This window comes from Hippoglossus stenolepis, chromosome 5 (genome assembly GCF_022539355.2).
Source record: "Hippoglossus stenolepis isolate QCI-W04-F060 chromosome 5, HSTE1.2, whole genome shotgun sequence".
NCBI lineage: Eukaryota > Metazoa > Chordata > Actinopteri > Pleuronectiformes > Pleuronectidae > Hippoglossus > Hippoglossus stenolepis.
Window position 1 is genome coordinate 28788123 of NC_061487.1, and position 22500 is coordinate 28810622.

The following is a 22500-nucleotide window of genomic DNA, read 5'->3' on the forward strand; positions in this document are numbered from 1 at the left end:
TGTTTCCTGCTGCAATAAAACATTATTATAAAATTCCCTTGTTTTAAATTAAAATAATAAATCATTCATCTGCAGGATGTTAAAGTGAAATGTGTGAAATGATGAATATTATCAAACTTCGTGTTTCAGCACAAAGGTCAGTGGATAAACTCTGACGTTTTGTATTGACTTTCCAGAGTCGTGCGAGACAAGAGGATCCAGAACAGGCTCGTCTGAAGCAGAAGGCCAAAGAGGTACGTTCAGAACAAGGTCCATCCACATCACATGATCTTCAGCTGATCCAGTTGTCATGGAAACGTAGAAAATAATGGTTAGGGCGCTGTGCCGATCCAAGGCCACAGCCAGACGGTCGAGTCAGTGCCGACACCTCAGGGACCCCCTGAGGCCTGCAGAGGTCAGGGGTCATTACCCATAAGTATCTCTGCTGAGGGCAGGACATTCTTAGAGTTTAAATCCCCCCAACCACCAGGGGCAGCACTGAGTCGGCCTCTGATGTTTGATTTGATGTTTTTCTGTGAAGTTCTATGAACATTTAAATTTACCTCCTCTACAGATGCAGCAGCAAGAGTTGGCTCAGATGCGACAACGAGACGCCAACCTCACAGCCCTCGCCGCCATCGGACCACGCAAGAAACGCAAGCTGGACTCCCCGGGAGGAGCAGCGGCGGGCCCAGAGGTAAGACGTCGGGATCGACACGTGACCCAGTTAATAGTTTTTTTTACAACAGACGTTAGAGCTGAGGTCGGACATTGAACCACTGACCTCCTGGTTAGTGGACAACCCGCTGCTCCTTCCACGGTCTGTTCACATTTACAACAGGAAGCAGGAAGTGAGTCATGTGTCAGTCTGAGTGTATGTGAATGGTCCTGTGACATGTGTTAGTGTGGGCGGAGTCTCAGTCAGGTGACTTGTTGCTGAGTGTTTATTGGCTGCATCTGGTCTCTGGAGGTCGACCTCCTCTAACGCTCCTGTCTCTGCCCTCAGGTGGCCTCAGGCTCGGGTGTCGGCTCCTCTGTGTCCCCCTCCTCCCGCCAGCAGCTCCGTCAGCGAATCACTCGAGTTAACCTCAGGGACTTCATCTTCTGTCTGGAGCAGGACCGCAGCACGGCCCGCTCGCTGATGCTCTACAAGGCGCTGCTGAAATGAGTCAACGATGGATCACAGACTGATCACACGTCAGCTCCTCGCTGTGTCCTTGCGTCCTCTGAGGTGTTTCTCTCTCGTCTTTAGGCGCTGCAGTACGTCTGTACTCTACTTCCTGGTCATGTCTCTTTTTTAATGGCAGGCGTTAGTTTCACATTTCAGTTCCGTGTTGGTTCAGTATTTCGCCGAAGTAACGACCGCGTCACACCAGAACATCTGAACTAACCCGCGTGCCTTCATTAAGTCCTGTTCTGAGGTCAGAGGACGCAGCGATCGCTGTGTTTATGGCGCAGATCAACAAACCAGAGCTGGAGTCACTGGTTCATCTCGTCTCTGAATCAAGAGTCGGAGGCTGACGACGGTTTTAACGGATGTGACCTGAACACAACAGCTGAATGAGAACGCTGCAGCTCGATGGATTGATATGTGAAACATCAGAAATGTCTGGTATCAGACTAAAAACATGAATGAATGAAGAGGTGCAGCTCTGCTCTGATTGGATGATGCCTCACAGACTCTGTCAGGACGACTTGTTATTGGTCAACGGTGAATATGCAGATGTCAAAGTTTGCGAGGACGAACCTGACGTGATCAGTTCTGGTGTGATCAGGTCTTTAGACAGATTTTTTAAACTTTTTTTATTCCTCGTCTCCACATCTACTTCCTGGTCCCTACATTACCCACAGTGCAACTGGTCTGTTAGTGGCAGCTGACGTATCCTGGGGGGATCGTTCCCCCAAGATGGTTCTTTCCTCTGATTGGTACAAACTGTGGTTCAGTGAACGCAGCCTCTTCACACCTGGAAACACAGAGGAGGAAAACACCTGGAGCTGAACATATGACCAGGTCCCGATGTGACGTCACCGTGATGTCATAATTCCGTCACCTGGGATATTAACACATGGACTCTACCGATGCGGAGACGACATCTAATCTAAATCTCTCCCAACGTTTCAGATCCTGTGTGGTGGTCGTTTTGAACGCCGCGCTGATCAATCAGCTTGTTTTTAACCTTTTCAGATGATGGTAGGTCACATGTTCACTGGTCAAATTGGTGAGATGCCGTCGTACCAACAGTTATTTTAATGTTTGTGTGGACACTCGACCTTAAGGGAGCAGTTCAACATTATTTCGTCTTGTTCACGTCTCTGCAGAACAAATGTTTCTCAAACTGTTTCCTGTCTCCAGTCTTTATGCCAAGCTAAGCTAGCTGTCTCTTGTCTTTATGTTAGCTAGCTGTTTGCTCACAGTTCCACACTGTGCTAAGATAAGCTAGCTGTTTACTCTTGTTTTCAGACTTAATGCTAAGCTAGCTATTTCCTCCCTAGCTTTATATTAGGACATGAACGTGAACGTGTCTCGAAGAAACAGGAAGTTAACGTAAATGTTGAACTGTTCGTTTAAGTCAAATGATTGACAGTTTGGTCGCAGGAAGTGGGTTCTTCTCCTAACAGGAAACAGACTCAGGCTACGTTCAGGAAGATGAACAACATCAAACTTCACCTCAGACGTTCTTCCTCCTCCTCCTCCTCTTCCTCTGGGGTCACGTGTGATTTAATTTTTATCTCGTCTCTGTTTTAACCACGTGGTGACATGGTACATCGGTGTTACCATAGAAACAGACCCACGGTTCAGTATGGCGTTGAATGAATCATGTGACATGTAGTGAACCAATCAGAGCTCCAGGTGGTGTGTTGATGAGTGTCAGCGTGGACACGATGTGACGTTCAAGCCACGTGGACACTCGGCAGGAACGCGACACTTCAACCCCGAACTGTTAATGAATTTGTAGCTGACGATGCAGTTTGTGAATAAAGTTTTAAAGGGGGCGTGTCCGTGGAAGGTTTTTAACGCTTTAAATGTCTTTTGGTTTCTTTGGTCTGTGTCGTGAATTGTTGGAACTGAAGCTGTGTGTTCTGTACGTCACTGTCGTCACGGCAACACACTAACCCGTCTGTTGGAAAGAGAATTTTTGTGAGTATTTATATTTCCTACATTCTGTACTCGATCCTGACGCATTTCAGGAAATGCAATTTTACAGTCATTTGTACCTTTGCAAAAAAAATTAAATAAAGAAAATTAAGACTAAGTTTGAGTCAATGTTTTTATCAAGGAAAAGAAAACACGTTAAATAATCGTTTGAGAAATATAATCAAATGAGATCATCAGACACTTATTTTCATGTGACAGCTGATCTGTGACATCACCAGCCTGCAAATGAAAAACCTAGGTCAGAGGTCAAAGGGCTCGACTCAGCGTGACGTGCTCACAGCTGCAGATGCAGGATTCATTCCAGATGTTCCTGTTTGATCCAGATCGGGGGGCCTTGATGCTGAAGCTCGTTTGACACTGCAGGACCTGTGACATCACAGTGACATCACAGCCAACACGTCAGTGACACGTTCAGGTGAAATGTTCACGTCTGTTTTTCTTTAAGAGATGAGGTCACATGTTGCTCTTCGATGTGTTGTCCTGTTTGTCTAATTATAAATAATCTTAAATAGATTTTACCGGTTGTTCAGGTGGCCCTCTGCCTCCCCCTATTGGTTGCATGTGGTTCTGACCTGCTCACGGTTTGTAATGGTCCTTGATTGTGATACTTTAACACTGCTGTGCTTGTGTAGTGTTTTCCTGGGGGGTTGCAGTAGTTTAATCCACTTGTAGTATTGGGTGTTTTTAGTGTGTGTGTGTGTGGGGCGCTGTTTTAATGAAATTGTACTACTAAGCATGATATATTGAAGTACTGACAGAAGCAGATAAAAGAGGTGGTACACACACACACACACACACACACGCTTGTACAGCTGTCTTAGTGAGGATATTCATTATTCATAACATAATGCATTCCCTAACTCTAACCCTTCCAAACTAAATTCCTAACCCTAAACCTGATTCTAACCCTAAAACCAAGTCTTAACCCCTAAAGAGTCCATTAAAGGGGTCACAAAGTGAGGACCGGCCAAAAGGTCCTCACTCCGTAGGTTGTATGCTCAAACTGGTCCTCACAAAGATAGCTGTACAAGAGCACATTCATACACACACTCACACAAAAAATACACACACACACATTCATACACACATACATTCATACACACACACACATATTCATACACACACACTTTCACACACGATCTACTATTTTTATATAAATAAATTGAGTTTGAATAACTATGCATTTAGTTAAAGGGGTGTGTTTACATGTTCTAGGACAGCCGGTCCTTCATCATTTGTGCGTACGCATGGTCCGAGGAAGTTCTAAATTTGTTCGTACTCTGCGAACAAATTTAGGTACGAACATATTGATGAATCACAGATTCGTGCGTCAAACATTCATACGCACGGTTAAAGCACAGATTTGTACGTACGCACTGTTAGTAAATTAGGCCCAATGTCCGAACTGGTCAGACGTGACTCAAACACTAACTTAAATCTTTGTGTTTGGTCTCCACCTCCAGAGACAAACATCTGGCTCCTTAACATGAAACTATAAACATGTGGAAACATGTATGAACTTGTATGAAGATGAACGCTCACGTATGAACTTGTAGAAACAGTTTGGACGTAATGAAGTTTTCAAGCAGAGAAGGAACATGCTTCACGCAACATACATGTCGTCTTTAATGCATCATAGTTTACACACGTGACCAGAAAAACACAACGTGACAGTGACTGTCGTATGACGTGACGTCAGCTTCATACGTGTTGTATGAATCAAGACTCATGTTTGATCACAGGAAGATTATTATGTTCACAGTGTACTACATGTGTGTACTCTGTACTACGTGTGTGTACTGACAGAAGGATAAGTTGGTGTGATGAAAGGCTTCAGCTACATGAGTGCTGTGGACCAATCAGAGATCAGATTCCCATGTAGGTGTTCATCTTGCCCAGAGCGTCGCAGACGGTCGTGAGGTCGCTGCGTAAATCCTGCACCACGTTCTCGATACTGCGTGTGTCCTTCAGCAGGTCCATGCTCTGAGTGTGCGGGTTGTAGTACACACAGAACGGCCTCTTGATCGTTTTAGCAAACTCCCTGAGACAAAGGTAGAAATACATACAATCATCAAAACATCAAAGCATCAAATCATTACAATTTGTATTGTCTATATTGTTTAGATTGTCAGTAGCAGTGTGTCAGCAGTTGTCTGTCAGTAGCAGTGTGTCAGCAGTTGTCTGTCAGTAGCAGTCTGTCAGTAGCAGTGTGTCAGCAGTTGTCTGTCAGTAGCAGTGTGTCAGTAGCAGTGTGTCAGTAGTTGTGGGTTTCACCTCATCTTCTCCTTCGCCTCCTCGAAGCTCTCGGAGACGAAGTAAACGTCCTGGAATGTTGTGATGAGACATTCCTGGTCACATGTCGTCTTCGGGTCGAACGTCTTCACACACGCCTGATCAGACAGAGCATGCTGGGAAAAAACATGTTAGTGTGTGTCTGTGTGTGTTACAGTGTGTGTTACAGAGTGTGTTACAGTGTGTGTGTCAGTGTGTGTCAGTGTGTTACAGTGTGTCAGTGTGTGTCACAGTGTGTGTCAGTGTCTGTGTGTGTCAGTGTGTTACAGTGTCACAGTGTGTCAGTGTGTGTCAGTGTGTGTCAGTGTGTGTCTGTGTGTGTCAGTGTGTTACAGTGTCACAGTGTGTCAGTGTGTGTGTCTGTGTGTTACCCTCAGCTCTCCTATAGACGACAGTAGCCCCGCCCCGTACGCTCGCAGCTCTTTGTCTTGTTTGCAGAGTCCAAACTCAATAGTAAAGAAATAACACTGTAAAAAATGCAGCACAGTGTCGTCATGTAACTTTTAGTTTTTAACCGTTTCAAAAAATGACAAACAGACTCACAACTGACACAAAAGGGGAAATACACTTTTAATACTCAGTGTGGCCTGTAGAGGCCACTATCACAGACTGTTGAAGTAATAGAGTTCATCCAGGAAAATAAAATAATGAAGTGATATTGTGACAGAAGTATGTGGACACAGTACAACTACGTGTGTCCAGTAGAAGTACACGTGTACTATTACATGCAGTATTACTCACGGTGGCCAGTTTCTGGACGTCCTGGTCGGAGGCTCCCAGAGACGCTAACCCGATCTCCTGAGAGAACTGAGCGAACTTGGGGTCGGCCAAAAGAGGAACGTGACCCAGCAGCTCGTGACACGTGTCCCTGGAACCACAACATACATGTTACAGGTGTGTGTGTGTGTGTGTGTGTGTGTGTGTGTGTGTGTGTGTGTGTGTGTGTGTGTGTGTGTGTGTGTGTGTGTGTGTGTGTGTGTGTGTGTGTGTGTGTGTGTGTGTGTGTGTGTGTGTGTGTGAGAACTCACGGTTCAGGTGTGTACAGTGGGTCAGTACTGTGACGAACATACTGAGTACAGTTAAATACTCGGTACGCTAAAGCAGCCAGAAAATCTCTTGGAGACAAATAACCTGCGACAGGACGAACTGTGAATCCAGAACACTCTACACACACACAGACACACACACACACACACAGACACAGACACACACACACACAGTTTGAATACTTCATTCAACAGAACATCATCATCAGAAAGAAATAATAATAATAAAAAGAAGCAGAGTATTATAATAATGATAACAGTAGTAATAATAATAACAACAATAATAATAACATACTAATATTACTAATAGCAATAATAATTAATAAGAACAATAATAAGAATAATAAAAGGAAGAAGGACCTCTGAGAAAGACGGACACGTCCTCCAGCTGTGGGATGTTGTCCTCTCTGTAGCCACAGTGTTTGATGAGCAGGGGCAGGTTCTCCAGATGTTCTCTGCAGGCGTGAGTCGGGTACAGTTTGCTCAGTTCTCTGAACACCACCCCCCACGTCTTGATCTCCTCAGGGGTGTACTCGATACGAGGGATGGGCTGTCCGCTGAGGGTGGAGACACACAATCGACCTAATATCTGATTTATATTAAATGTTTTCATGGTCCGTCATGAGACTGAAACATCTTAACATACGTGTTAACTCCTTTAAATGCTAACACGTTAAAATGTTCAATTCTTTATATGTTCAAACGCTGAAATGATATTTAAAGTCGGTTTGGATAAAAGCTTCAGCTAAATGATGTGTAATGTAAAAATGTAAACAAGGTCAAAATGTTAACACATCTTACAACATCAAGCCGTAAAGACATTAAATCTTTAAAAGGTTAAAACATTAAAAGGTTAAAACTTTAAAAGGTTATAATATTAAAATGTTAAAAAATTAACCTTCCCCTGTTAAAATGTCACAACTTTGAAATCTAAGACGTTAAAACATGAAATATTAGAAAAGTGTTGTGAAAAGGTTAAAACTTTAAAATGTTAACATATTAAAATGTTAAAACGTTATCATGTTTCTCAAGGTTTTCATCAGAGATCAGGAAACGATGATACTTACAATTTGTAATTCATGGCCACTTCCACAAAGTATTTCCTCCGCAGGCGATAAACGTTATCTTTAAAACCCTGAGAGAACACGAGAGGTCGGTTTCATATAGTTTCAATATATCAATAAAACTTTATTTCATTTATATAGACTCCATTTATACTTTATGTGTATATTTGTTATAAGTTGATTAATAACCAACAAATCTCAAATATTTAGGATACGATGCCACCAGATGATTGATGTCATCCATGATCACTGTTAGTTATAAATCTCACTCTCTCTCTATATATATCTTCTTCTGTGGTAACTTACAGGATGGTCAGCATCCAGCTCGGATCCGTACATCAACACTCTGTGACAACACTGATCCAGATCTGAGATCTTCATCGGGAACCAGGGAACCTCGTCTTCCTCTGAGCAGAGACAACTTCCTGTTAGCAACAACTTCCTGTTCGCATCTCACAACAACAACCATCTGATGATGATTCATTCATTTGTATTTATTTAGAACATGTAAACAAAACAAAGAGGAATTATACAAACAAGTAAAAAATAACTTATTTCATCGCCATTAGTCAATCACTTATAATTATCTTAACCATATATCATAAATATCTTCTTTACCTCTGCTCTATGTTGTATATATATAAATACATTTAATAATTAATAATATTACTATATAAATAATAAAAATGAGGATATATATATATATAAATGTTTATACATATATACAAACTCATAAACCTACATTCCCAAAATCCAATATAAACAAATTTGCTTTGTTATAAATATCAAACGGAGAGCAACAACATATATTTGTTCTTTATTTTAAACCTATGTTGTGACATTGTTTTAACTCCACATTCGAACTATTACTTCAGATACAAAAAGTTCTTTGGTTGTTCGGATACTTTGAGTTTTAAAATTAAAGCTATCATTATGATTGACAGGATAACATATATACTCCATATTCCTTTTATATTGTTTCTATTATCACCTAATATGTTCTTATATTATTTCTTACGTGTCCTTATGAGTTAAATTATTTTGATATTTTCTGCCTCTGTTGTTCTAGTTTATTTGACTTTTCTGTTATATTCTTTAAATGATGATCACTGCAGCCAACAGGAGGGGGCGCTCTCACACAGGGACACACTGATAACACATGATTCAAACCTGTTTCACTGGGACACGTGATGAGAGCAGAGGGGGCTGATGGGAGATGTGCACGTATGATGGGAGATGTGCGCGTGTGATGGGAGATGTGCACGTGTGATGTGCATGTGTGATGGGAGATGTGCACGTGTGATGGGAGATGTGCACGTGTTCGAACCTGCTTCAGTCGACCACGCGTGTGCAGCCGTGTTGAAGGAGATGACGTTGACGTGATCTTTGAGAAGTTCCACAAGTTCGTTAAACTCCTTCTTGCTGCAGCTGCAGTCAGCGAAGATCTCAACCTCGTTAGCTCGCTTAGACCTCCTCGACTCTATGTGCTGCAAGTTCACTCGCTTCTCCTGCAGGAGGAGGAGGAAGAAGGGGAGCAGAAAGAAGAGGAGGAGGAGGGGGGCGGGGCAGGAGGAGGTAGAAGAGGAGGAGGAGGAGGGAGTTGGAGGAGGTAGAAGACTCCTCAGAGACTTGAACAATCCACACCAGCTCTACGGATCCTCTAAGAACATGATGTCATGGTTCAAAGGAAGGGATTGGTCAGTGGGCGGAGCTTTATACTGTTTGATCTCTTATCTCCAACTTAACCTGGAGCAGGTCAGCTGTTCAGCACAAGTTACCGTGGTGATTTACCTGATAACAAGGGAACGAGCTTCGTAGGACTGAAAACTCTTAAACCTGAAGTTACCTGATGACCACAAATCCTGCTTCATAGTTCAGAGACCTGGATCTGGTTCTGGATCTTTGTCTGTATCTCACCTGGAAGAGTCTCAGAGCTTTGACCAAACATCCGACTTCGTTCTTTAGAGAAAACACCACAGCTGTTTTTTCTGAGGCTCCGCCCTCTTTTTCCGGCTTCTCGTTGATTGGACAGAAAGACGGACGACGAGACTGGAACAAAGAGTTAAAATGTTTTTATACAAACACTCAACATTTTGGAAACAAGGAACTGATGAAAACAAAGAAGATGATGATGAAGATGATGATGAAGAAAAGATGAAGAAGATGATGGTGACGAAGAAGATGATGAAGATCAGCAGTGCCTCCTCTCACCATCTGCCCCCCCGTGTGTCGGAGCTGCTGCTGGTCAAACATGGCCGAGTCCAGAGACATCCCCCTCCTGGTCCAGTACTTGCTGGAGAACATCATCATGGCAGGTTGCATTCTGGGAACTGGCTCCTTCATCACATGGGACGAGGCCATGGGGAACCAGTGGGTGTAGGAGTACCAGGGCTCCAGACTGACGGCTGACTGCTGCTGCTACAACAACCACCACCTTAACCACCACACTGAGGCTGACACCACCACACGCCCCCTCTTATACTGACTGACAGGCTCCTCCCTCACAACTCTGACGTTCACCTCCTTCTGCAGGGGGAGGAGGAGGAGGAGGAAACAGGAGGAGGAGGATATTATAAAACTGTTCATTTTATAAGTGATTGTGACGCAGTTCACCTGCTTTGGTTTTTATATCAATCAGTCAAATGTTATTAGTCTCATATTCCCAGTTTGTCTCACAGATGTTAACAAGGATCAACTTCCTCTGTTCTTAACTCAACAAGAGTCAAACAGAAACTTAGTGATCAGTGAATAAAGCTCAGTCCCATGTGAGGATCCTCTCCCAGGACACAAGTCCAACAGATGCTGATGGAACTGAACACATCAACACAACAACAGGATTCACTACATGAGAAGAACCAGTTTGTAACTTCATGTTTCAAGTGTTTCTACAGAATGTCTGATGGAGATGAAGGAGCAGATGGACTGAGGACTTCCTCTCAGTGATGGTAGAAGATGTGAGGAGACGTGTTGTGTGCTATAGAAACTTCTGCAGACTGAGGGTAGTTACAGAAGATCAGTGGCAGCAGTTTTCCAACAATAGGAAACATTAACATCAGTATCATAAAGGAAGGGTTAGGGTCCGAGCACAGACCCCTGAGGAACACCGTGTTTAACTTTGGTGCGCACAGATCTGATAAAACAGGATTTAAACCAGTTTAGGGCGGTTCCTTTAATGCTAATGAACTGTTCTAGTCTCTGTAATAAAATGTGATGGTCAATAGTGTTGAATGCTGCACTGAGATCTAACAGGACGAGGACAGACACAAACATCTGGAGCTATTAGAAGCTCATTAGTGACTTTAACCAGGACTGTCTCCGTGCTGTGATTGGCTCTAAACTCCGACTGAAAGTCTTCACATTACTTTCCTGGAGAAACTCACGCAGCTGATTGGCTACAACCTTCTCAGGAGTTTAGACAGGAAGGGGAGGTTGGATATCGGTCTGTAGTTGAAAACCTCCGGGTCCAGGGTGGTTGTTTGAGAAGGGGTTTGATTACAGCTAGTTTAAAGGACTGTGGTACATCCTGATGATAATGACATATTGATTGTATTCAGTGTACTTTTTATTAAGGGCAGAATTTCTCTAAGTAACTTTGTGGGAATGAGGGTTTAGAAGATGAGATTAGCTGATCAAGGATGATCAGAGAGAAGCTGTCTTAATAAATAACAGGATTCTCAGCTGAGAATTCTGTGCTTGATGATGTATTAGTGCCAACTGAGGGCAGGAGATGGTAGATTTTATTTCTAACAGTTACAATTTTATTGTTAAAGAAGTTCATAAAGATGTTGCTGTTCGGGGATGGAGGAATACTGGTTTATGTACAGATATTATGTACATAATATGCATATATATGTACATATTATGTACATATACTTCTTCATGGCATCGTATTCGTGATGTCATCTTTGTGGCGTCGTCTTCGATTCCTCTCTGGAGCAGAGTGAATGACAGTCAGGCCTGCGTCCTCACAAAGCCGCCTCCTCTTCAATAAACTCAGAGAGATGGTTGGATGATAAGTGGCGAGTGGCGGCGAGCTATCAGCCGTGTGCTGAGACAATTTCCTGCAGCACAGGAAATGAAAGAGCAGCGAGGCGGCAGCAGAGCTGCAGCTGCTTTGTTGTGACTCTGATGCAGCTTTATGAGCAGATTTCAGGTGATACCTGTGTCCGTCTCAGGCGCCTTCAACGCCACACATCAAAGAAGCTGGGGGGCTGTCGTGACATTTAGAGGAACGTGATCAACGTGATGAACAGCCACTTCAGCTGCTGTGACATTTCTGAATCATAAACATGTTTCATATGTTGGTGAAGCTGATGTCACTGTGGCCTGATGACGGTACAACCACACAAGTCATCTGTGGTGACCCCCTCAACCTCCATTGTCATGGTTACAGGCTGCTCCATCAACAGTCTGCTTTAAAACAAACTGTTTTAACAAATCATTAGTCTTGGTTACGTGTGTGTGCATGGGGAGGGAGGTGCGGTGGAGGTACTGTGGTTGCTTCCTGTTGTTTTTTCCCATGGTTGTTTCCCGTTGTTGTTATCTCGTGGTTGCTTCCCGTTGTTTCCCGTGGTTGCTTCCTGTGGTTGCTTCCTGTTGTTTCCCGTGTTTAATTCTTGTTTTTGTTTCCCGTGGTTGCTTCCTGTTGATGTTTCCCGTTGTTCTTTCCTGTAGTTTCCCGTGGTTGCTTCCTGTGGTTGTTTCTCATGGTTGCTTCCTGTTGATGTTTCCCGTTGTTCTTTCCTGTAGTTTCCCGTGGTTGTTTCTCATGGTTGCTTCCTGTTGTTTTCCGTGGTTGCTTCCTGTTGTTTCCTGTGGTTGTTTCCCGTGGTAGCTTCCTGTTGTTTGCCGTGGTTGTTTACTGTTGTTTCCTGTGGTTGTTTCCTGTTGTTTCCTCTGGTTGCATCCTGCTGTTGTTTCCCGTGTTTAATTCTTGTTTCCCACGTTTGCTTCCTGTTGTTGTTTTCAGTGGTTGCTTCCTGTTGTTGTTTCCCGTGGTTGTTTCCTGTTGTTTCCCGTGTTTAATTCTTGTTTTTGTTTCCCATGGTTGCTTCCTGTTGTTGTTTTCAGTGGTTTCTTCCTGTTGTTGTTTCCCGTGGTTGCTTCCTGTTGTTGTTTCCCGTGGTTGCTTCCTGTTGTTATCTCGTGGTTGCTTCCTGTTGGTTTTTTCCTGTGGTTGCTTCCTGTTGTTGTTTCCGTGGTTGCTTCCTGTTGTTTTGTTTTTTCGTGGTTGCTTCCTTTGTTGTTTCGTGGTTGCTTTTGTTTCTTGTTTTTTTCCTGTGGTTGCTTCCTGTTGTTTCCCGTGGTTGCTTCCTGTTGTTGTTTCCCGTGGTTGCTTCCTGTTGTTTTTTCTGTGGTTGCTTTTTTTCCTGGTTGCTTCCTGTTGTTTCCCGTGGTTGCTTCCTGTTGTTTCCGTGGTTGCTTCCTGTTGTTTTTTTCCTGTGGTTGCTTCCTGTTGTTTCCCGTGGTTGTCTCCTGTTATTTCTTGATGTTGTGTCCTTTTGAAAACCAGGAAGGAGGAGGACGCATCCTTTTAAACATCAAACATCCATGCAGAAAAGATCATCTTTTTTTAACCAACTTTATTGATATATGTACAGTGACACATGGGGGGTTAAATACAAATATGTGACCTTGATTGTTCAGCTGTTGATGATGTCATCATGTTTATTCATCAAATCTAAACAGTTCATAAAGTTGTTATCACAGTTAAAGTGACAGTAGTTACTTCTGAGGTTCCTCAGGGTTTTGTTCTGGATCCTTTGTTTTAAGCGACCAGCTGTCAACATCAGTCACATGAGCGAGCATCATAACATGCTCTTATTTATCTCAGCGTTTGGTCGCCACATGTTCATCAGCTGCTCTGAGTCTGATTTAGGCTTTTATTCTGAAAACACTCACCCAAGCAGGAAATGAGCTGCTAAAATATAACTAACTTTAACTGATTCTCATACAATGATCCATTGATCATATAAATGTATTTATCAGGTCAAAAAATCAGATACCTGAAATTCTGAAATCATTTTATTGCTCAGATTTCGATCCATTACATCAAACTAGCTGAAATCACAAATTTAAACCTGAAAAAAAAAACAAAGCCGTCACAATCAAATCAAAGATTTATCAGTTTCACACTCTGATCATTGAACAAACTTTATATTTTCACTTTGTTTCAATAAAGACGACTGGCTTAAAGCGACACTTTTAGGAAACATTTATTTTCTTACTGGAGATGTCACGTTACCGAGATGTTACCACCTCTTGTTACCACGGTAACCACATGTGTTCCTTTAGTACTAAGAACACACAGAGACGTCTGATATCACTACCAGTAAAAGAACAGATTATTTCCCACAATGCCTCAGTGTTCCTGTAAGTAAATATATGAGCTGGTTCAGTTCACATCACACACACAAGTCTGATTGGTCGGTTCAGCACAGCGGCCGTTCACACCTGGTATTAACATGTGGTATTAACATGATCCGATCACAGCTCTAAGTTCAGGTGTGGACACACTCAGATCAGATATAGATCTGATCCCTCCAGACCACATTCAGAGTCTGAGCCACGTGACCACGTTCTGTTATCAGTGTGAACCTGAGTCCGTCCTGGGACAGATGAAGGACGTCCTGGGACACATGAAGGACGTCCTGGGACACATGAAGGACGTCTCTGAGCCTCAGTTTCACTACGAATCAAACATATTGTTTCTCTTCTCTTTGATTTGTTTGTATCCAACGACACATCAACACTGATCAGCTGATAATGATCCATAGTTTATTAAACAGGTCACATCTTTGTTCAGATTCACACTCTGCTGACTCGTCAAACAGACGTGTTTGTACTTCTTAGTGAGGACACTCAATGACATAACACATTCCCTAACCATCACAACTAAACTCTAAAACCAAGTCTTAACCCTCAAACAGTCCTTTGAAGAAGTGAGGACCAGACTAAATGTCCTCACTCTGTGGGTCTATGCTTAAAATGGTCCTCACAAAGGTATAAGTACAGGAACACACTGGATCTAAACAACACAAATAACGTGTTCATTTGCATTTAGAGCAGGAAGTGAGATCAAAGGAGATGCATAACATGTTAATACCAGGTGTGAACGGGGCGAGAGGGCGAGAGAGAGAGACAGAGAGACAGAGAGACAGGTTCTGTGTTCGTATCTTTCCAATGAAACAAGATTTTACTGATTATAAATCAATATAAAATCAATGAACAGTGTTGACTCTGATCATCAGAGTCTGTGAAACAGAGTAAAAATACTTTGATTCTTGATGAGCTGTTGAGGTCAGAGGTCGGATCACACAAGTGTCTGATCTCAGGCGAGTCCTCCATGTTTCACACCTAAACTCTTGAGATGACACCAGCAGGTGTGAAAAGCCCCCCCCCCTCTATAAAAATCAGGAGGAATAACTGAGCGACTGTTTGAGACACTCAGGTAGAACATGGTAGAAAAATAAGCTTCTGAATCATTTTAAATCCTTGAACATTCTGAAGGGGGCGTTGCTGATGCTGAATCAGTCTCTGCTGTTAACTACGATATAAAGGCCACTTTGCAGCTGTTGTGAGAGCTCGTCTCTCGCAGGTGTGTGTGGAGGGTGGAGCAGGCGTCCTGTCGCTGCGCCGCTCTGGAAACCGCAGGAGGAGGAGCAGCGTTCGTCGGGTCAGAGCCACTGACGTTCGCCTCAAAGCCCAGAATGTTTCTGACCGAGTCGGGTAAGTCCTGTGGACGACAGACGGCAGATGATTGGTTGGAAGAAAACTACAGGTGAAGCAATGAGGACACGTCTCAGGTGTAAAGAACAGAAAAACACATTCTATCAAATATTATGTTATAATATCTTCTCTACTCTATATATTCCACAAGATAGACATGATAAACACGTGCAGCACATCTGGTGGTTGGTTGTTCTGGTCAGAGGAACCTGAAGCTATTTGATTTCTGATGATGTGGATCAGTTTCCTATGGATGGATGTATTGACCAGAGACTGTACCTTACAGCTCCTCATCTGCAGACTGATGCCCTCGGCTTTCTGAAGAATCTCTTCAATGTCCAGCTTCATTGAAAGTTCGTTAATGTGCTGGAAGACAAAAAACACACAAAGGTTTGTTTGTTTCTCTGCTGTCAAAGTGTTGGACAGAGCAGGAGTCGCTGAATCATCTGATCCAGATGTTTCAAATGTTTCAAACATCTGGAGCATCATCAGTGAACGCAGCACCAGTAGGACCAGAAGGTTCTAATGTACAGGCATGAGACACCTGTGCTGCTCCCTTCTGGACAACACTCCTCGCTGCGTCTGTGTCAAGTTTTATAGGACAATGAAAAATAATGAATTTGATTCTGATCTGATTCATTTGAACTGATCAGTGGGTGTGTACCTTGAGGATTTCATTGAAGCCGTACTTCTCCTCCATGATCTTCTGTTTCTCGGAGTCCAGGATGGCACAGCAGACGAGCAGGTGGAAGTTTTGACAGGGCAGACCCGTCCACATCACCTGAGGACGACAGTCAAATCAGGTCGGTCACCAGGTAACCACCCTTCCAAACATTGTTTAAAAACCAAACATGAAGTCTGACTGACCTCCCACAGCCGCAGGACGTCCTGGAAACTGAGCTCCCGCTTAAATCTGATCAACAACCAGCGGAAACAGAAATACAGGTAACCTGAGTCCTGACACTCTGAAACACACACAGTGACATCATCACTCTTCAGCTTCTGAATCTTCACAATAAAAGGTTGTTTTTCATTTTTATCACAAACTCTTCTTTTTAAGGTCAAGTTTCCCATAAACATACAGCTAGCTTAGCATACAGACTTTAGCATAGACTGTGAACAGATAGACAGAAGGTCTGTTTCATACCGAGGTAATTCCAGAAAGACAAGTCCAACAGTCTGAGCAGAGAACTGAGCTGAAGCAGCTGCGTCTTCATGCCCTGCATCTGCTCCTCAAAGTTCTGATGCTGCACACACAGACACACACAGAGAAAGACACACGCACACATACATATACACACACACATACACACGGTTAACACATGTCCTGTGGGTCACACACTTTCACAATAAAGGTTGATGATGCTTCTCTACCATTTGATCCATGAAGGAGACAAAACACCAGAAGGCGTCGACCTCGTTCTCCATCACAAAGAGAATCGGGGAGAGCAGGTCACTCATCCCCTGAACGTAACCTGACAGAACGTGACAGAACGTTTAAAACACACTTTACTAATGTTCCCTCTGTTTTCCCTGAATGTTCCCTCAGTGTTCCACAGGAGGTGCTGCTGGTAACACAGGTGGAAGATCGTTCTCACCGAGGTCGAAGTCGTACATGCAGTACGTCATCAGGATGTCGTTGAGGAGTACCAGGCCGGGGTTATCGATGCCCTCGTAGAACCTGTTGGTTCTGTCGGTTCTGTTCACGTCTTTCTCTAAAAAGAGAAATGACAGAGACATCTCACAGTACGACTGTGTCCAAACTCAACAACTTTTCAGTTTTCAGTTTCTTGTTTCCGGCTGCAGAAGAAAGATGAAAAGACAAAGACTCACCGATCAGACTCCTGTAGTCTCTGAGTCTGGAGTTCCTCCTCTCCTGCTCCTCACTGACCGACTTCCACTGCAGCTTCATCCTGAAGTATTCGTCACTGTCAACGTCACAACAACAGTCTGTTAATGACCTCAGCACCATGACAACCACACCACAACACTCAGAGGCCTGTACTACGAAGCAGGATTTGTGGTTATCAGGTAACTTCAGGTTAACTTCAGGTTTAATTCAGAGTTTTCAGTCCTACGAAGCTCGTTCACTTGTTATCGGGGTAAATCACCATGGTAACTTACACTGAACAGCTGACCTGCTCCAGGTTAAGTTGGAGATAAGAGATCAAACAGTATAAAGCTCCGCCCACTGACCACTCCCTTCCTTTGAACCATGACATCATGTTCTTAGAGGATCTGTGGAGCTGGTGTGGATTGTTCGAGTCTCTGAGGACGACCAGGGTCTTCAGAGACCCACAAGATCCTTTGAGCTCCTCTGATGAGCTTCTGAAAGATCTAGATTCTCCTCAGAGGATGAACCTCTGTCAGCTGCTGGAGCCCAACAGAACCAGCCTGACCCGTAAAGTGCTCCCAGAACCACAGACTGTCTGCATCTACGCTGCTTCACTGGTGAGAGTTATCCATTTATCAATACTGTTGAGTTTCTATCAATCACATGAACCTCACAGAGGAAAGAAACAATCTTCAAATTGATTGATTGGTATTGATGACAGAAAAAGTGATTAAACAGGAAAACAAAAATCCGGCCGTTTAAGATGTTAGTAGTTTTACTTGATAAATTGTTTAAATCGATCATGTTATTTTTATGTGTTGATTCACTACGTAATCAACTAGCTGCTCCTAACTGATGGCAGTGGTGAGTACGCTCATCTTACGTCTTGAGTCTCTGCAGAGCTTTCCTCTCGTCCTGAGTGCTGTTCCAGGGAAAATACCCCAACAGAAACTTCCAGGCCTCCTTCCTCACGGCGTGACACAGCCCCTGCAGCACGACAGAGACAAAGACAGGTGACGACCGGCGACACACACACACATTTAATTATTAATAAAGTTTATCTATAATAATGAATCATCAACTCAACGTGCCCCTTTGAAGATGACTTGTTTGAGGTGAAAGATCCGGATCATCCTCCCCTCTGGGTCCTGGTGTTTGGTCCAGTCCTCCACAGACATCGGCTCGCTCCTCGTAACCAGGGGCCTCGATCCCAGGTCGATCTGACAGGACAGACGGACAGCGTTTCCCTCCAGAATATAAAGACCATCAGTGACTGTATATACAGACCATCAGTGACTGTATATAAAGACCATCAGTGACTGTATATAAAGACCATCAGTGACTGTACATAAAGACCATCAGTGACTGTATATAACGATGATCAGTGACTGTATATAAAGACCATCAGTGACTGTATATACAGACCATCAGTGACTGTATATAAAGATGATCAGTGACTGTATATAAAGACGATCAGTGACTGTATATAAAGACCATCAGTGACTGTATATAAAGACCATCAGTGACTGTATATAAAGAATCAGTGACTGTATATAACGATGATCAGTGACTGTATATAAAGACCATCAGTGACTGTATATACAGACCATCAGTGACTGTATATAAAGACGATCAGTGACTGTATATAAAGACGATCAGTGACTGTATATAAAGACCATCAGTGACTGTATATAAAGACCATCAGTGACTGTATATAAAGAGGATCAGTGACTGTATATAAAGACCATCAGTGACTGTATATAAAGACCATCAGTGACTGTATATAAAGAGGATCAGTGACTGTATATAAAGAGGATCAGTGACTGTATATAAAGATGATCACTGACTGTATATAAAGACCATCACTGACTGTATATAAAGACCATCACTGACTGTATATAAAGACCATCAGTGACTGTATATAAAGACCATCAGTGACTGTATATAAAGACCATCAGTGACTGTATATAAAGATGATCAGTGACTGTATATAAAGAGGATCAGTGACTGTATATAAAGACGATCAGTGACTGTATATAAAGATGATCAGTGACTGTATATAAAGACCATCAGTGACTGTATATAAAGAGATCATATATAAAGATCACGACACGTCTCCACTTCCTCCAGAAATGAAGCTAAATATCTCAGATACAAACGCTGCCATCTTGTGGTGATGACGACATTTACAGTCAGAGTCTGTGCAGTAGTAACCGTGGAGTCGTGGTATCAAGGCCCCGCCCACACACGCTTTCTCCCAATCACGAGTCAGTCTCAGCTGTCAATCATCACGTCTCAGCCTGTTTTTATATCATCAAATAACTAATTTTAACAAACTGATCAGAAACACTTGAACAAACATCAGAGAGATAAGAACGACCTGAAATGACAGAAACATCTTTGACAAACATTTATTTAACGTCTACTTTGATTTTTAGTTTGGTCCATGTCCCATCTGCTAACATGGAGGAGGGTTTATGACCTCTACTGCAGACAGACACCAGGGGGCGATGGAGAGGCTTTGGCTTCACTTTTGGGAGCCGTCATGTCGTCCATCTTAATTTTTCCGACCAGTTCACTGAATAAACAGTTTGAATGACATTTTTGGATTATATTTGTAAATTTAACTCAAAGGCTGAAATCAGTTCAGAACTTTTGTTCTGCAAAAGTATCATGACAGAGATAACCCTCCTCTCACCCTGGTGATGACCTCGAAGCCTGGCTCCTCCTGCTGGTTGATCTCCAGTCCTGGGATGACTTCACCCAGCAGGTCAGCCACCTCCTCTGGGGGGCGCTGGTGCTGCTCCTCTGTCCCCCGGAAAGCATCAAATATGTAGTTGGTGACTTTGGAGAAGCCGCCCAGCGTGGTCACGTATGGGTCTTTTCTGAACTTCTGCCCGAGACAAAGAGAAAAAGTTAGATCCAAGTCCACAAGGAGGGAAAATGTATGTCAGGGATAAGAGTCACGTTTCTCACGTTAACAAGGCCGAAGTTGTTGTCTTCCAGAAGGTTCTCGAAGGACTGAGACAGAGCCTTGTTTGTCGTGCTGACCAGCAGACACGCATCATCATCTGGAGCGCTACGACACAAAACACATAACATTCACCTGACAACAATCTCAGGTGAAGCTGAACCAAGTCAAACTGTGCATGTGGAGTTCATGTGATTCACTGTCGACACATAAACTGCTTTCAGACGTGTGAACACAAATGTCCGCGTCAGAGTCTCCACAGTTTCTGCAGACTTTCTCCACCTGGCCCCCTGGTATAAAGTCTGCAGAACACAGCCGGATTCACAGCGAGCAAGTGGAGGGAAGCGAAAATGATGCAAAACAAACTGTAAATATCTCCTGTTGAGTCACACACGTAGAAGACACTCACGAAGGGATCAACAGAGTTTGTGGTGATAAGAGCTGACGCCTATGTCGATGCAGACAAAATTATCTCCTCAGCAGAATTAATACGTTACTTCCTGCCTCTGTCTGCTGCTCCTCACCTGAATCTTGCAAGTATTTGTCGATGTTGTTAAAGTGTCTGAGCAGAGGATCTACTGCTATGTTGTCCATGTGTGAAAGACAAGCTGCAGAGAAAGTCCGGATCCACTTCTCTGGAGTTCCTTCGCAGGACATGTGAAAACAGCTATAAAAACGTAAAAATCCATGAAGGAGGTTATGTTTCTACTGTGAGTTTGTTTGTGAGCTGGATGAACAGACTTCCTGTCAACCCGGTGGAAGACGTGGTCTGGAATGTTTTAATCTCTTTCTTTAACATTGTGAGATAAAATGTTATTTAACATTTGTACTTATTTCTCAGAGGATAATTAATGATGAAAACAATTGACTGATATTTATAAGTACGTGTGATTTGGTGCAGATTGAATTCAAAGGACTGATGATGGAGTGAAAAATCTTTTCTTTTCATGAGAACTCAGTGAAAACGACGCAAGTAACGATTCAGATGTAAAAAGAAAAGGTTCAGTCGTCCTCTCTGATCTCTTTTCATCCCATAATGCCTTTCTTTGGCGACGGTCTGCTGACTTACACGCTGAGCAGTGCGAATCTCCCCAAGCTGTCCAGGAACTCTCTGCTGCCACCTTGGTGGAAGTGCAGAGCAGGGAGGGGCGGGGAGGACTCCTTCAGTTTGAAGATGAGGAACGTCCAACCTTCATCCTTCACTGTGATGGAGCTGAGGTCACCGACACTGAAGCTGAACGCACCCCTGCTCCTCTCATTGCTGTGGTTTAGAGAGCCTGACAGACAACGCACAGGGAACAGGAAACACACAGCAACATCAGCATTACTTTCAAAGTAAGAGCACTGAAACAACCTGTCAGCTGTTATTGAGTTCTGTTAAACTGGAAAACCCATAAATATCATTATCTAAATATCAATTTAACAATCCAGCAGTAATCATTCAGTAATCAGTAATCCATCAGTAATAAGATATCATTCAGTAATCAGTAATCCATCAGTAATCAGTAACACGTAGGGTTGGGTACAGGTTTCTTCTGGGGTGAATGTACTGACACAGTTTTCCTATTGACAGGAAACATAAACATCTCCACACACGTGAAGCTGTGAACTCACCTTCTCCGTTGGCGCAGGGTTTCCTCCTGAACGACGCAGCATTGACCATGTCCCACTCCGTCTCGTAGCTCTGCTGAGTTTCCAACTGCTTGTGACACCGCTCCCCCGAACACTGAGCCCACTCCATCACTGAGCTGGAGTCCTGAACAAACACACCTGTCACTCACCTGTCATAAACACACACCTGCTCATCAGGACACATTCACACTGACTAAAGTATGTGGACACATGTTTCACACCTGATCTCAGAGCTGAACTCTGGAGATCACATCACCTGAGACAGGTGAGAACACCTGGTGAGAACGGTGTCTGAGGCTCCACCCACACGTTTCAGTTTGAAAAGTCATCACTGTCTCCATGGTTGTGTTTTAGTCTGAACAGAAACTGAGACTTTAGTAAACAATGACGCAGACGTTCTCTTCCTGATTGGTTCTCATCAGTCACATGACTCGACTACCAGCGGTGAACACAAAGCGTCGCTAACACTTCCTGTCGGTAACAGTTCCACCTCGTTGTCGCTCAGAGAAAAGAAATCCCTGCTCTGACTCTTCACCTTCACTGTTCCTCCTTCAGGAGTTTCTGTTACTAAGCAACCAGCTGCAGAGGAGACAGTCTACTTCCTGTTTACATCACATGACCAGTGGACGTGAACGGTCATGTGACGTGTGTTTTAAAGTGTGTCAGTGTGGACGGAGGTGGATATAGTTTCAAAATGTAAATGTGTCAGTGTTACTGTAGTTTTCCGTCAGTTGGAGCTGCAGCTGTGACGGGTCAGAGGTCATGCAAGAGACGATGATGTAGTAACATGTGACATG

The 22500-nt window shown here is 43.4% G+C and overlaps 3 protein-coding genes across 5 annotated transcripts in view; 1 reads left to right on the forward strand and 2 right to left on the reverse strand.

Moving 5' to 3' along the window:
- Positions 1-3233, forward strand: part of LOC118110024 (transcription initiation factor TFIID subunit 4) — a 14055-nt gene extending 10822 nt beyond the window's left edge. For both annotated transcript variants that reach the window (XM_035157566.2, XM_035157567.2), the window contains exons 13-15: positions 177-233; positions 554-676; positions 986-3233. In XM_035157566.2, the coding sequence (XP_035013457.1) occupies positions 177-233; positions 554-676; positions 986-1147 (342 nt within the window). In that variant the 3' untranslated portion in view covers positions 1148-3233. The remainder of the gene's footprint in view (positions 1-176; positions 234-553; positions 677-985) is intronic.
- Positions 3234-4733: 1500 nt separating this feature from the next.
- On the reverse strand, positions 4734-9972 carry tph2 (tryptophan hydroxylase 2 (tryptophan 5-monooxygenase)). The gene is made up of 11 exons (XM_035157021.1): positions 9750-9972; positions 9456-9587; positions 8866-9046; positions 7845-7945; positions 7542-7609; positions 6835-7031; positions 6457-6592; positions 6170-6296; positions 5800-5895; positions 5411-5544; positions 4734-5177 (listed from the first exon to the last, which is right to left on the reverse strand). Exons 1-11 carry the CDS (start codon positions 9897-9899, stop codon positions 5003-5005), a joined length of 1497 nt encoding a protein of 498 aa, XP_035012912.1. The 5' UTR covers positions 9900-9972; the 3' UTR covers positions 4734-5002.
- Positions 9973-13544: 3572 nt separating this feature from the next.
- tbc1d15 (TBC1 domain family, member 15) overlaps positions 13545-22500 on the reverse strand; it is an 11621-nt gene continuing 2665 nt past the window's right edge. The window contains exons 4-17 of one of the 2 annotated variants that reach the window (XM_035157885.2): positions 21686-21827; positions 21141-21348; positions 20077-20179; positions 19799-19990; positions 18192-18320; positions 17984-18087; positions 17100-17194; positions 16865-16981; positions 16641-16741; positions 16414-16513; positions 16134-16231; positions 15931-16047; positions 15546-15632; positions 13545-15273 (exon numbers count right to left, since the gene is read on the reverse strand). In XM_035157885.2, the coding sequence (XP_035013776.1) occupies positions 15085-15273; positions 15546-15632; positions 15931-16047; positions 16134-16231; positions 16414-16513; positions 16641-16741; positions 16865-16981; positions 17100-17194; positions 17984-18087; positions 18192-18320; positions 19799-19990; positions 20077-20179; positions 21141-21348; positions 21686-21827 (1782 nt within the window). In that variant the 3' untranslated portion in view covers positions 13545-15084. Of the gene's footprint in view, positions 15274-15545; positions 15633-15930; positions 16048-16133; positions 16232-16413; positions 16514-16640; positions 16742-16864; positions 16982-17099; positions 17195-17983; positions 18088-18191; positions 18321-19798; positions 19994-20076; positions 20180-21140; positions 21349-21685; positions 21828-22500 lie in introns of both variants that reach the window. The other variant, XM_035157884.2, reaches the window with a different exon arrangement.